This window comes from Grammomys surdaster, unplaced genomic scaffold (genome assembly GCF_004785775.1).
Source record: "Grammomys surdaster isolate TR1022 unplaced genomic scaffold, NIH_TR_1.0 204, whole genome shotgun sequence".
NCBI lineage: Eukaryota > Metazoa > Chordata > Mammalia > Rodentia > Muridae > Grammomys > Grammomys surdaster.
Genome location: NW_021604649.1, coordinates 1,559,417 through 1,574,090, shown reverse-complemented (window position 1 = coordinate 1,574,090; position 14,674 = coordinate 1,559,417). Strand labels below are relative to the sequence as shown.

Below are 14,674 nucleotides of genomic sequence, written 5' to 3'. Positions count from 1 at the left end.
TTTTGAGACAGGGTTTCTCTGTGTAGCCCTGGCTGTCCTGGAACTCATTCTGTAGACCAGGCTGGCCTCAAACTCAGAAATCCGCCTGCCTCTGCCTCCCCAAGTGCTGGGATTACAGGCGTGTGCCACCACCGCCCAGTGGCTGATTGTCTTCTCTTTATACTGGTGCTTTCTTCAGATGTCTTCTTTGGCTGTTTATACCGCAAACTGAAGGGCTATTCTTAGGGCCATCGGGATTACTATACTGTGCTATTTGTAGATCTGAATTCCTAAAAGGCGTTTGTCCAGAATGGACGCAAGATATCTGCTGATACAGATCTCAAGTTTAGGGACTGTGGGAAAAGATCCAGGTATTAGGTTGGAGTTTACAAATGCCAGGGTGGAAAAAAACAAAGAATGTCTTTGGGCTTGGGGGCATACAACATCTTTTTAAAATTAATTTTTTTGTTTGTTTTTTGAGACGGTTTCTCTGTGTAACCCTGGCTGTCCTGGAACTCACTCTGTAGACCAGGCTGGCCTCGAACTAAAAAAATCCGCCTGCCTCTGCCTCCCAAGTGCTGGGATTAAAGGCGTGCGCCACCACCGCCCGGCTTAAAATTAATTTTTATGTGTATGTGTATATGCCTAGATGTATGTATGAATACCATTAAGAAGAGAGAGTCAGATCCTCTTGAACTGAAATTGTAGGTGGTTGTGAGCCGCCATGTGGGTGCTGGAAACTGAACCCAGGTCCTTTGCAAGAACAGCTAGTGGTCTTAACCTCTGAGCCATCGCTCCAAGCCCCCAATGTTTCTTTTTTTAAATCCCTCAGCCTTGCCAAAGGTATATATCTATTTCACTTACTTTCTCAATATGGTTTCTGGCCTTTTTTATATTTGACATCTCTGCTATTTTAAAACTTCACTAATTTTTCTCTTTTAAAATTTCTCCCACTGCATTCTTTATTTTTGTTCATTTGTGGCTTCCTGGATTAAATGTTTCCACATTAATAAGTTTATTACTCAATTTTTTTCATCTATATCGACACCCACTACTCTACCCCTGGTTTATTTCTGTCTGCATAAACTCTAGAATGCGTCTTGAAAAAATAGGGTTTCTTTCTTTTTTTTTTTTTTTTTTAGTAAAGGTATTAATCATTGAGATAGAACTCAGTGGTAGAACTGCTTTTACCATGAGCAAGGCTTTGGGTCCCATCCCCAGCATTTAAAACAAAATGATGTAAGTATCATGTCTGAAAAAAATGAGTAAGACTTGAATAAGCTTTTTCAGGGGAAAAGTAAAGCAAGGTCTCATTATGTAATTTAAATTATCCTTAAATTCTCAATCCTCCTGCCTCAGCTTCCCAAGTGCTGAGATTATAGATGTGCGGTATAGCTGGCACTTTTACTGTCCTTTCCCGGGGATGTCAGAGAGGTAAAGGGTGGACCTGTTCTATCAGTCCATTGGTATACTTGGAGTGATTGAACTTATTGTAAAATATTCTGCTGGAGTCTGGGGAGATGGATGGCTTGAAGACCTGAGTTTGATCCCCAGAACCTACATTTTTAAAAAGCCTGGAATGGTGGTACACACTTATAATCCTAAGTACTGTAGTGGCAGAGTCAGACAGCGCCACGACTCACTGACCAGCCAGCCTAGCCTAACTGATGAGTTCCAAGCCAAAGAAAGACCCTGTCACAAAAAACCAAGGTGGATGGTTCTAGAGTACTAACAGCCATTTGTCCCTTGTCCTGTACATGCCACCTACACACATATGCTCATAAATCTATCTATTAAGCTGTTAAGACCCTCAGTTCAGTATGTAGTACTACAAAAAGTTATCAATAAAAGTAAAATCCTCTTCTGTATGCTCTATAGACCTAAGTTTCCTTGGGTGCTAGGTTTTTTGTTTGTTTTCAAGACAAGGTTTTTTTTATATAGCCCAAGCTGGCCTGGAACTCACTCTGTAGACCAACCTGGCCTCAAACTCATGGAGATCCACTTGCCTCTGCCTCTCAAGTGCAAGCCATTATGGTGCTAGCTTTTTTCTGTTTCTGACTGAGGGCTCTTGGTAGAGTTGGGTTTCTTCAAGTCTTTGCTTACTTATTCCCTCAGGAAACTTTTTGTTCTCCAGACTGGCCATTGTGGTTCTCTGTGAGTTCAAGGCCAGCCTGGTCTGTATAGAAAGTTCCAGAACAGCCAGAGCTACATAATAGATCTCATATAGAAACAAAACAAAACAAAAAATCACCCATTACCCATTCAAGACTTGAGCTTTGTATGGGAATTTCATTCCCCAATTCCAAGACTTTGAAGAATCTTTTTTATATGCTTTAAATTTCACAGCTATAATATAAACATATTTGAAGATGTCTCTGTTGAATTAGTCCAGATTCTTTGCTTTTGACTACTTTTTTATTTCCCACAAATAGGAGAGGGGATGCTGCCTGAGAACACTGGAACAAGACAGGGTGTAGTTGATCAGCTAGATGGTAACTGGATAGATGGACAGATAAGTTCAAGATTTTTTTGTCCCAGAAAACAGAATTAATTACTACTGCCCAAAACCATCTCCTGTGCTTTCTGTGGGAATCTGTCCATCACGTCCTTTTCGACTAAACAGTAATAGTGCGCGTTTTTAGCTAGTACCTATCCATGTCTCTTCACCCAGAACATGTACGTGATGTCCTCTCAGTCTGAGCCTGTAGATTTTATCTTTTTGTCAGAACCTGCACGTTATGTCATTTCAGCATCAGTTTTCTGTGTTGGTCCTTCTCACTGCTGTGACAATTTTCTCACCTATGAAATAGAAGTAGAGGTGGCTTTGTGAAGTATTAAGGAAAAAGGACTGTCGTCACTGAGTTATAGCAGCAGCCTTAGACAGCAGCCCTTAACCCCACACACAAAACCAAGTTCCATCTTTCCTCATTCCTAGCCTCTGCACCTCTCTACTTCTTTCAGTGGAATCACTAGGTTCCCCATCAAGAACTTTCCGCCCTTTACAGCTCTCACTGGCTTCTGCATTTAAGTTCCCCCATGACCCCTGTGGGTGCCCAGTAGCCAATGTTGTTATTACCCTGGGATGATAACACTTGGGGGGCGATATGAGAAGACATGACCTAGAGTCTCTCACAAGGTCAGGATCTCCCAGGTCCTTGGGTTGACTCAGTAGCTCTGGAGACCTTAGACTTGAGTCTGAAATTGGGTGGACACTTGACAGGAGGGTTCTGGCAGGAGATCAGTACAAATGGAGAAAAAAGGGGAGAATTAATGAATGGGAAAATGAAGAAGTTGGTGAGTGAATGGAAGGGTAAACTAATAGAAAAATTATGAGTATGGATTGAGAATTAGAAAAATGTAGGAGATGGGGGCTGTAGATGGGCTCAGTGGTTAAGAACACTAGTCCTGTGTTCAATTCCCAGCAACCACAACCATCTGTAATGGGATCTGATGGCCTGTTCTGATTTGTCTGAAGACAGCTACAGTGTACTCACATACTTGAAATACAATAAATAATTCCTTTTGAAAAAAGAAAAACATATGAGAGAAAGAACTGAGTAGCTGGTAAAAACAACTTGTTGAACCACCTCCTGCCGCTGTACGTTGAGAGTTGTACATTTGACTCTTCATTTCCCTTGTTCTTTTCTGTGCTGGGGACTGGGTTAACACAAGCTAGTCAATCCCTCAACATTTCTTTTCTCTGCCTCTAGTGTCCTCTATTTCTCCATCCACCGATATGAGCATGGTCGGTTCTGGCCCCATCTGAAGGCTTCTAACTGGTCTACTACAGGTTTTGGCCAAGGCCAAGGATATACCATCAATGTACCTTGGAACCAGGTCAGTGTCTGCCCATGTAAAGTGAGCCTAGCCCGCCTTCCCACAGGCTCAAGAAAGGTAACTGACTATTGCATCCATCGCGCTTCTGTGTCTGCAGGTGGGGATGCGAGATGCTGACTACATTGCTGCTTTCCTGCACATCCTTCTGCCAGTTGCTTTTGAGGTCTTAAAGATCTGGGATATTTGGGGTGAGAGGTAACGCTGCAGGATGATCGATGAACGCAGGTGTTCTCACATAGTATGTCTCCTTCCTCAGTTTCAGCCTCAGCTGGTCCTGGTGGCTGCTGGATTTGATGCCCTTCATGGAGACCCCAAGGTAGGGCAGGTTCTCTGGGGTGTTAGGCAGACCAAGGAGAGTACACCGAGCTTCATGTCACTCGTATGTCCCCTCAGGGAGAGATGTCTGCCACTCCAGCAGGATTTGCGCACCTAACCCATTTGCTCATGGGTTTGGCAGGAGGCAAGTTGATTCTGTCTCTAGAGGTGAGTAATTCACCTTTATCTAACCCTGTAGATCCTAGAGGGCTTAGGATTTTTGTATTTGTTTATTTGGTGTGTGTGTGTGTGTATGTGTTTGTGCACACTATGCATGTGTACCATGATGTGTGTATTGGTCAGAAGATAACATGGGGTGGTTGGTTCTCTCCTTTCACCATGTAGATTCTTTTGAGGGATTGAACTCAGGCTTGATAGCAAGCCCTCTTATCCTCTGATCCATCTTACTGGCCCACATGAAGGCTTAAGAACAGACCTTTTTGGGCCTTGGGGATGGAGTTAAAAAAAAAAAAAACTGTTATTCTTGGCTCCGCCTTACCACTTCATAAAGCCTTTGTGCCTCTGCTTCCCTTAGATCAAGTGGGCAACATGCCAACGGTAATCACTTCCACTAGTTTACAGTGAATTCAATAAAGTCATTCTCTAAATTTCTTGTTGCTTAACAGATAGTATGCAGCTAAATACTGTTACTATTCTCAGTATCTTTCTCTTGTAATATCTGGCCCTCTGCTTGCCTCTTCCCCCAACAACTTCTTCCCCAGGGTGGCTATAACCTCCATGCCCTGGCTAAGGGGGTCAGTGCTTCACTCCACACCCTTCTTGGAGACCCTTGCCCCATGTTGGAGTCCCCTGTTGCACCTTGTGCAAGGTGAGTCTGGGGGGAACAGAGGAAAGGTTGAGCCCTTACTGTCTGCTGGGAGGGGGCAGTTTACTCACGTTTCTGCTTCCTTCCTCCCCAGCGCCCAGACTTCTATCTCCTGCACTCTAGAAGCCCTTGAACCCTTCTGGGAGGTCCTTGAGAAATCAGGTAGGTGGGGAATGTGAATGATATCATTAGACATGGAGTAAGCTATTGCAGGATATTCTCTCCCAGATCTCTTCTTGCTTTGCTTTGCCGGGATGCCTTGGTGGGAAGGGCTGTAGGAATTTTTGGTCTTATGTCTGGGGAATCCAGATTCAGGAAGTAGGACGATCTGAGTCCCCTCTTTATAGTTGAGCCCCAGGAGGAAGATGAAGTAGGAGCCATGCTAGAAGAGGAAGAAGAGGAAGGCCGCTGGGAGGCTGCTGCTCTGCCGATGGACACATGGCCCCTGCTCCAGAACCGCACTGGGCTGGTCTATGACAAAAGGATGATGAGTCACTGTAACCTATGGGACAAGTATGTGCTCAGAGGGCTGGCTTAAGTGGTGCTTGACTCACTCTCCTCAGTCACTAACCCCTCGGCTCTGCTTTCCCCCACTGCTAGTCATCATCCTGAGATACCTCAGCGCATCTTACGCATCATGTGTCACCTGGAGGAGGTGGGTCTTGCAGCACGCTGTCTCATCCTACCTGCTCGGCCGGCCACAGATGCTGAGCTCCTTACGTGCCACAGGTCAGACCCCGTTGCTAGAGAAGTTCTAAGAATAGAGCCTAGGGCTCTCCAAAATGGGTGGAGCTACTACCCACCTAGACAGGTCCGGGTTCTTATGTGGGGACTAGCTGGTGAGTCTTGTTCCTCTGTGCCTCCAGTGCTGAGTACGTGGAGTGTCTCCGGGCCACAGAAAAGATGAAAACCCGGGATCTGCACCGTGAAGGTGCCAACTTTGAGTCCATCTACATCTGCCCCAGCACCTTTACCTGCGCACAGCTGGCCACGGGTGCTGCCTGCCGCCTTGTGGAAGCTGTGCTTTCAGGAGAGGTGCGTCTTCTCTGCGTGCCAACGCACTTTAGCTGAAGAAATGAGGTCCTGAGAAAATAGAAAGAGACAGGGACCACCCATTCCCGCTTAGGAGGCCAGAGGCAGTAAGAGAGTTTGCTGGGAGGAGAACCCGGGAGTGGATGGCCTAGTGGCTGGTAGACAGAAGAAAGAGAAGACTGGGAAGGACGAGAGTGAGGGCCAGAGACACAGTCTCCCTGTTCCTCTCTACAGGTTTTGAATGGCGTTGCAATAGTGCGCCCTCCAGGACACCATGCAGAGCCAGATGCTGCTTGTGGTTTCTGCTTTTTCAATTCCGTAGCTGTGGCTGCTCGCCATGCCCAGGTCATTGCTGGACGTGCCCTGCGGTAAGGTCCACCTCCCCCCTAAGACCCCAAAACCTGATCTTTCCAGGGACCTGGCTACTCTCCTCGTTCAGTCTTACTTGGCAGGCCTATGGTTACCCCCAGGGAGCTTACATAGAAACAAGTGTCCACTGGGCAGCACTGGACTACAAAAGACCCAGGACGGGTGTATTAAGTGCCACCCAATCTAGATGCTTAATAAACTGGGATCCAGGATATCGTACCAGCATTCCTGATCCCTAACAGGTTAACCCAACAGAACCCGGGCCCAGGCTCCTAGTACTTACTCCAAAAGGCCTAGGATTTGGCATGTTACCCTTAGCCAGGCCTGGAACCCTGTTCCCTAGTCAGTCTCTAGAAGAGTCCCTAGCCTTAATTACCTGTTCAGGCCCATAGGTTCAGGAAGCCAAGATTGAACCTTCATTCTTACAGTAATAGCTTTGCTTTCTCATTATGTCCATGGTCCTGTTTCCCAGCAACACATGCCTCTGAAGACTGTAGGAGTCTAGCTAGTCTAGCCATGGTCCACTTCTAGTCCTAAATGTCCCAAGCTGCTAAAAAGAACTGTCTTCCTTCCCAGGATCCTAATCGTGGATTGGGATGTCCATCATGGTAATGGAACTCAGCACATATTTGAGGATGACCCCAGGTGAATGATGGGACTGTGGGCAAGGGTATGCTGTGAGAGGGTGCTGAAACATCCTGCAGGGGTATTCATAGCCCCTAAACTGCTGTGCTCCTTTCTCATCCTACCTTCTCCCTGGCAGTGTATTATACTTGTCCCTGCACCGGTATGACCGTGGCACTTTCTTCCCCATGGGGGATAAAGGTGCCAGTAGCCAAGTGGGCCGAGCTGCAGGTACAGGCTTCACTGTCAATGTGCCCTGGAATGGGCCCCGCATGGGTGATGCTGATTACCTGGCTTCGTGGCATCGTCTGGTACTTCCCATCGCCTATGAGGTAAGGCTCTGATCATTGTATGACATTGGTATAAGTGGCCGCACACATCTGCCACCTTGACATGTGCGCTTGACTACCAGATGACTAATCATATGATGGCTATTGGGACAGAGGTGGTGATGGATGGCCTAATGTATCTGTCTGTCTATGTACATATGGCTACGTGTGAGTGGCCTATCTGTGTGACATTTTATATGTGAACTTGGCTATGTGTATGTATATATGCATGTCTGTGCCTTCTGAATCCATCTGCTTATCCTGAGTGCATGGCTGTAAGGGTATCCCTAAGAGATTCTGTTGTGGAACTCTGTGGAAGAGAAGCCTGAGATTAGATACATTGTGGGTACATGTGTGTAATGTTTTTTTTTGTTTGTTTGTTTGTTTTGGGGGGTGTTTTTTTTTGTTTTTTTCAAGACAGGGTTTCTCTGTGTAGCCCTGGCTGTCCTGGAACTCCCTCTGTAGACCAGGCTACCCTTGAACTCTCAAACTCAGAGATCCGCCTGCCTCTGCCTCCCAAGTGCTGGGATTAAAGGCGTGCGCCACCACCGCCCGGCACATGTGTGTAATGTTACACAGTAGCTGTCATCTCCTTTCTGTGTGTGGTAGGTGTAATATTGTATGTTGCTGTCTTATGATAGCCTGAGAAAGCCTCTCTGAATATTGGAGGCTGTAGTAACATCGTCATCCATATCTGTCTAACTGGGTCCACATGTCTATATATGAGTCTGGTTCCTTCGACCCAGAGGTGTGGCCTGGCTCAGTTCACACACAGTGAACTGAGCAAAGGGCCAGTGGCATGTGTGTGCTGACACTGCAGTGAGGACACAACTCTGCAAGCCTGAGCATAGGGCTGTACTTTTACATCGGCGTGCATGTGACTTTGCACAGGCGGCAGACATTCCCCTTGAATGTGTGTGTCACTGCATGCAGGTGACTGCCTCCTGTGGGCACAAGCACTGTGTCTGTAACCATTGTAACTGTGGCGGTGGCATGTGCATCATTGTGCCTGTGCAGAAGTGGCTGTGTATTATTGTCCCCATGAGAAACCAAGTATAAGCAGTGGGATTTGCAGCCCTGTCAGTGTGAAATTGGTTGGGAGTGGAGACATATGACATTTTTATTAGTCTATAGTCTGTGGATAACAGCCTATATCATGTGCGTGTGTGTCCCCTATTTGACTCTTGTATGTGAGAGAGAGGTTATGTCTCTGTTTCTCTTGTCACTATCTCCTGCCTTCTGAGTCTCCATGTCTCTTTCTCTCTATGATCCATATTTATCTCAGATTCTATATCATGCCTTCTTCTGTTAATTTATAGTATCTCCCAAGAGGTTATTTAACCTTTATTTGTTATATGTATGCATGTTTTGCCTACATATATGTGTGTACCACATATATGCTTCATGCCTATGGAAGCCAGAGAAGGGCGTCTGATCCCCTGAGACTAGAGTAAGACAGTGGTGAGCTGCCATATAGGTGTTGGGAATTGAACCTAGTCCTATGGGAGAGCAGCCAGCTCTCTTAATGACTGAGCCATCTCTCCAGCCTCTCTCCCAGTGTCTTGAGTTTCTGGCAGGTATACTCTTGTCTCGTTCCAGGTCGGCCATGTCTGTTTCTCCTCATGTCCTTGTCTTTTGTTCCTGCGTTTCAGATCTCTGGTCTCACATCCTCTGGGTTTTTGCCTTGCATTGCGATACCCTTGTTCCCATCGTTTACTGCCTCCTCAAGCCTTCGGGCCATCTTCTCTTCTCTCCTTACTGCAGTTTAACCCAGAACTAGTGCTGATTTCAGCTGGCTTTGATGCTGCACAAGGGGACCCACTGGGGGGCTGCCAAGTGACGCCTGAGGGTTATGCCCACCTTACCCACCTGCTGATGGGCCTCGCCGGTGGCCGTGTTATTCTTATTCTAGAGGTAACTCTCTTGATGGCCCTTCCTATGGTGGGAGGGCAGTTTGGAAGGGTTAGCTATATCCCTCAGGGCAGTTTGTATCTCCTTTGAGTACAGATCGACCTGGGATGGTTGTCCCAAATGAGATTTGGTTTTGTTTTGGTTTTGTTTTTTGAGACAGGGTTTCTCTGCATAGCCCTGGCTGTCCTGGAGCTCACTCTGTAGACCAGGCTGGCCTTGAACTCAGAAATCCGCCTCCCAAGTGCTGGGATTAAAGGCATGTGCTACCACTGCCCGGCATCAAATGAGATCTTAATAAGGACAGTAGCAGTATTAGAAACTTTGCTGAGCACTGAATACATGCAAAGTAGGCTTCTCTGGACTTTTCTGTCTTACAAGTTTGCTTGACAAAACAGCGCTGTGAGGTAAAGTCTGTTTAACCCATTTTCCTCTCAAAATCAGAGGAACTAGCTGGGTTTATTGGCACATACACAGTCCCAGCACTTGGGGACAGGAGGAGGAGGAGGAGGGAGGAAAATCAGGGTCATCCTCGGCTACATATCAAGTTTGAGGCCAGGCTGGGCTACATGAAACCCTGTTTCAAAAAGCCTGCCCTCATCAAACCAGGGAGTTGAGGAACAGTAACTGCCTGAGGTCACACATTTAATAGTAGCAGAACTGAGACTTGAACATCTGTCTCTGGTGGCCTGGATTTCACCATCTTTTGAATTGAGACAAAGTAAATTCACTGACCGTTTGTGACAGGTACCCGTCCCCTTATATGCATGGATTTTCTGATCCTACAGATGGCGCTAGCTAATCACGAAGGTATTCCTAGCCTGTAAAGATGCCCTGTCATACAATGTGCACTGTAAAGATGCCGTGTCATACAGTGTACATTGTAAAGATGCCCTGTCTTCCTACCATTACATCTTTCAGACATGAACTTAACACTCAGCAAGCTTAGGTGCTGATTTTCATAGACGAGGACAGTAAGTCACGGAGAAACTACCTGGCTTACAAGAAGTCCTATTTACAGTTCGCCTGGGACTGCTTATGGCAGGCTGAGGGTGGTTAAGAACCTCAACTAGTGTGAAGAACCAGTCATTCGGTGGTAGAACTTATGGCCTGTACCAAGGGCCTAGGGATCAGCTCCATGGTGATGCTAGCAACAACATGGACTATTTTGTCAGCCCAGGTTCAAATCCCAGCACTACTTCCTCAACTGTTGTGACCTCAGAAAAGTCATCTCCCTGCTCTGACTGAGCCTTGGTCTCCGTACATGTAAAATGAGTAGAAACAGGTTTCTAGCAAGTATAAAGAAATTCAAGTTAGGGGACCGTACGGAGAGAATACTAGTTGTTCCTATCCCAGGTCCCAACAGGGCCTTTTGGGGATCCACCCTGAGCTTTGGTGTGGAGCAGCTCTGTGCTCTCTATGCTGTGAGGCAGGCCAGGGGCTCTTGGGCGTGGGAAGACAGGTCTGTCCACATTGAACCCCTACCATTGTGAGGGCTGGGTTAGCATGCATGAAGGAGTTAAAGTAGGGTCTAACTCATAGCAAACAATAAACGTGAGCTATTATGTATTAATACTCTGATCTGTATCGTCATTGTTATCTTGCATGTGACAGCCACCATTTACATCCCCCCCCAAGCCACCTCACACAGTGAATTCTGCCCTTGTTACAAATGTGTCACACTCATTTGTCCCTGGTACTAGCCTACACTCTAGACTTTTAGTGCCCTAGAAAAAGGAGGAGACCGAATTGGAGAGTCAGGATATCTAACCCTCCAAATTCCCTGATGAGCTACAGTGGAACCCTCTCCTTTACCAAGGGCGGGTACAACTTGGCATCCATCTCGAAATCTATGGCTGCCTGTACCCACTCCCTCCTTGGAGACCCACCATCCCAGCTTACTTCGCTGCGACCTCCACAGCCAGGAGCCCTGGCTTCAATTAGTGAGGCCATCCAAGTCCATCGCAAATACTGGCGCAGTTTGCGGTTGATGAGTAAGTGGGCCTGAGAACAGGGGTGCGGGGGGACTCCCTGAGAACGGAAGGTGGGGGAAGGATTAGAGGTCGGAAAGGGGGTGACAGCCATACTTACATGTCTTTTCCATTGCTCCAGAGATGGAAGACAAGGAAGAATGCTCTAGTTCTAGGCTTGTCATCAAGAAGCTGCCCCCAACAGCCAGCCCTGTGGCAGCTAAGGGGATGACCTCACCAAAAGGAAAGGTTCCCGAATTAAGCATGCAGAAGACCACAGCAGCATTACCTGAGAAAGAGGCTACTCTAGGCCAAGCTAAATCAAAGACGGCTAAGGCAGTGTCTGGTCAGGGCCAGTCCTCAGAACAAGCTGCTAAGGAAACTACGCTGGACCTGGCCACCTCAGAGGAGATGGTGGCAGGAGCCAGCAGGGACCAGTGTGCATCAGCAGCTGCTACAGAGAACTTAGCTAAGCAGACCACCTCAAAGGAGGCTGTGGGAGGAACTGGGCCAACTCCTCCAGCCTCATATGCAAGCAAGCCAAGCAGGGAAGCGTCACCTCTGCAGGGAGCCACAGCCCCACAGTCCCTGGAGTTTGGGTTTCTTAGAACTTTGGAGCTAAGCAGTGAAGCTCAGGTAAAACCCAGCAAACCTGGGAAGAGGGTAGAAGGCAAGAGGCTAAGAACTGGGCTTTCTCAGCTACATCTTTTCCTTCTGTGTTTCCAGGAAGCCTCTGAATCTGAGGAGGGCCTGCTAGGAGAAGCAGCCGGAGGTCAGGACATGAACAGCTTGATGCTGACACCGGGATTTGGGGACTTTAATGCTCAGGTGAGCTCAGGGAGAGCCTGGTGTTATGGGTACGTCTTGTCTATTCATGCCTCCAGATAGGAGGAGCATAGGATGTATAATGGGGAGGTCGAATCTTTTCCTTACCCCATTTTTCCTACCCACTCTAGGAAGTATTTTATGCCGTGACCCCACTACCCTGGTGTCCCCATTTGATGGCAGTACACCCCGTTCCTGCAGCAGGCCTAAATGTGTCCCAACCTTGTAAGACCTGTGGAACACTCCAGGAGAACTGGGTGTGTCTGACTTGCTATCAGGTATGGAACAAAAGGAGGGTATTGGGTAGAGGTTGGCCCATCAGCAAACTTCAGCTGGTGCCAAGCAACCTGTGACAGTCACTTTCCAACCTCAGGTTTACTGCAGTCGCTATGTCAATGCCCATATGGTCTGCCACCATGAAGCCTCTGAACACCCATTGGTACTCAGCTGTGTTGACCTGTCTACCTGGTGTTATCTCTGTCAGGCTTACGTCCACCATGAGGTGAGCCTGGGCAGGGTGTTTAACCCATGCACACTGAGCCCTGTCCCCTTCTGCCCCATATCCCTTCTATCATTTGGTAAGGAGAGAACACAGACTCCTTTGCATGGCTGCCCCATGAATATTTGCAGAAGGGTATAGGGTAGTCTAGAAGCGGTTGTTGATACTGTGGTGACAGCCTCATGGTGGCTGAAATAGAGCCACTCTCACTTTGTCCTTGCTTCTTCCTCAGGATCTCCAAGATGTGAAGAACGCTGCCCACCAGAACAAGTTTGGGGAGGACATGCCCCACTCCCACTAAATCCCGAAGCACACTGCCTGCTTACCTTCCGAGGCCCCAGGCAGAGCAGCTCAGTTCACTGCAGTCCTGGATGAGGGTGGCCTCACTGTAACCCATCTTGAATATCCTTTGCCAGGTGCTGATTTTAAGTGCAAATCCTTTTGCAGAGGGTTCTATTGTTGAGTTTTAGATGTGCCTCTGCCTACTGCCAGCTCGAGGAACACTGTTCTACCCAGAAGGGAAGAGGGACAGCTTAGTAGCCCTAGGGACGAGCTGAGATTACAGGATGCCATTGAAGGAGACCACTGGCAGTGGTGTCAGGCCTGCATATTTAATAAAGTTGAAGTTGTTACAAAACCTGAAGAAAGCTTTCTTTTTTTTTTTAATTTTGAAAAAACGCGTCATTCCCAGCCAGCACATCTGAGGGAAGGATGAGAGGCAGGAAGAAAGGAGAGGTCTTCATCAACTCAACACTCTGTCTATCCATTCCCCACCTCCAAAAAATTTTTTTAACTAAAATTGAAGTGGGCTGCCAGATTGGCTTTGCTGGAGATTAGATTGGATTCTTGAGAAAATGAATACCCACCATAGAAATAAAGAGTCTCACCAGGCATGGTGGTGCATGCCTTTTTTTTTTAGATTTATTTATTTTATGCATATGAGTACACCATCACTGTCTTCAGACACACACTAGAAGAGTTCATCAGATCCCATTACAGATGGTTGTGAGCCAAAATGTGGTTGCTGGGAATTGAACTCAGGACCTCTGGAAGAGCAGTCAGTGTTCTTAACCACTGAGCCATCTCTCCAGCCCTGGTACATGCCTTTTATCACCAACCTTGGAAGGCAAAGGCAGTTGGAACTCTTGAATTCAAGGCCAGCCTGGTCTACATTAGTCATAGGCAGTCAGAAGTACTTGGTAAGAAGACATGAAAACTACCAGAAAGTAGCCTCCCTGGGCCTGTTTCTCCATCGACCTTATTGATTTGTTTGGGGAGGGTAAGGATGAGCTCAGTTTTAACTTCAGGGTGTAGTGGTTATGGGTGGCATCCTGAGAGAAAATGCACTGCCATTAACCAGAGTTGGATAATTGGAGGGCTTTTCTAGAAATTTATTCCACATCATGAAAATTGCTTTGGCTGATTAGGGATTTTGTTGATTGCTACTTTCTCATCCCAGAGACTCACCTAATCAAAAAGAGGGAGGGCATCTCCTCCCACCCTTTTAGATAGGGCCTCATATAAATCAGGCCAACTTTGAACTCAGACCATCTACATCTTTTCTTTATTTGTATGAGTGTTTTGTCTGCATGTATGTATTTGCACCATATACATGTCTAATGCCACAGAGGCCAGAAGAGGATGACAGATGCTCTCAAACTGGAGTAGAAATCTAACCTGGGTCCTGTGGAAGAGCAAGTGCTCTTAACCATTGAACCATCTCTCCAGCCCTGACCTTGTACTTTTGACCCACTTCCCTAATGCTGAGATTGCAGGAGGATGCTACTTATATATTTTAGGCAGTGCCTGCATGCCTAGCAAGCACTACCAATGTCTAAACCCAGTCCAGTCCCTTTGGGGAAGCACTACAGATGTTCCATTTTACATGTCATTGGTCAGAATTCTAGCTTGTGATTATCATAGCTGCAAGAGAGTCTGAGGGATTTATAACTTGCACTTCTGCCTCAGATAAGTTCTTTCTGTTCTCACAAAATAGCCCTTCCTTTGCATCTGTTTCAGGATGCACCCAACCTACCTTATAGATACCCAGAAACCCAGCTGAAGTTGTATAAATTCCCTGAATCAAAAAACACTCACAAAATGGTTTCCAAAATGTGGTCTTCCAGATCAAATCCTGACACAGCACTATACACTCCAAAGT

General features: G+C 46.9%; 1 protein-coding gene across 3 annotated transcripts in view; it reads left to right on the top strand.

The window, feature by feature from the left end:
• The window catches only part of Hdac6 (histone deacetylase 6), a 22,126-nt gene extending 8,970 nt beyond the window's left edge, over positions 1 to 13,156 (top strand). For all 3 annotated transcript variants that reach the window (XM_028770794.1, XM_028770795.1, XM_028770796.1), the window contains exons 11-29: positions 3,690 to 3,816; positions 3,914 to 3,979; positions 4,073 to 4,132; positions 4,210 to 4,299; positions 4,854 to 4,960; positions 5,052 to 5,119; positions 5,305 to 5,470; positions 5,558 to 5,686; positions 5,824 to 5,992; positions 6,224 to 6,357; positions 6,935 to 7,003; positions 7,122 to 7,314; positions 9,076 to 9,225; positions 11,039 to 11,213; positions 11,332 to 11,825; positions 11,916 to 12,017; positions 12,146 to 12,292; positions 12,388 to 12,516; positions 12,746 to 13,156. In XM_028770794.1, the coding sequence (XP_028626627.1) occupies positions 3,690 to 3,816; positions 3,914 to 3,979; positions 4,073 to 4,132; positions 4,210 to 4,299; positions 4,854 to 4,960; positions 5,052 to 5,119; positions 5,305 to 5,470; positions 5,558 to 5,686; positions 5,824 to 5,992; positions 6,224 to 6,357; positions 6,935 to 7,003; positions 7,122 to 7,314; positions 9,076 to 9,225; positions 11,039 to 11,213; positions 11,332 to 11,825; positions 11,916 to 12,017; positions 12,146 to 12,292; positions 12,388 to 12,516; positions 12,746 to 12,814 (2,644 nt within the window). In that variant the 3' untranslated portion in view covers positions 12,815 to 13,156. The remainder of the gene's footprint in view (positions 1 to 3,689; positions 3,817 to 3,913; positions 3,980 to 4,072; positions 4,133 to 4,209; positions 4,300 to 4,853; positions 4,961 to 5,051; positions 5,120 to 5,304; positions 5,471 to 5,557; positions 5,687 to 5,823; positions 5,993 to 6,223; positions 6,358 to 6,934; positions 7,004 to 7,121; positions 7,315 to 9,075; positions 9,226 to 11,038; positions 11,214 to 11,331; positions 11,826 to 11,915; positions 12,018 to 12,145; positions 12,293 to 12,387; positions 12,517 to 12,745) is intronic.
• The last annotated feature ends 1,518 nt before the right edge of the window (positions 13,157 to 14,674 follow it).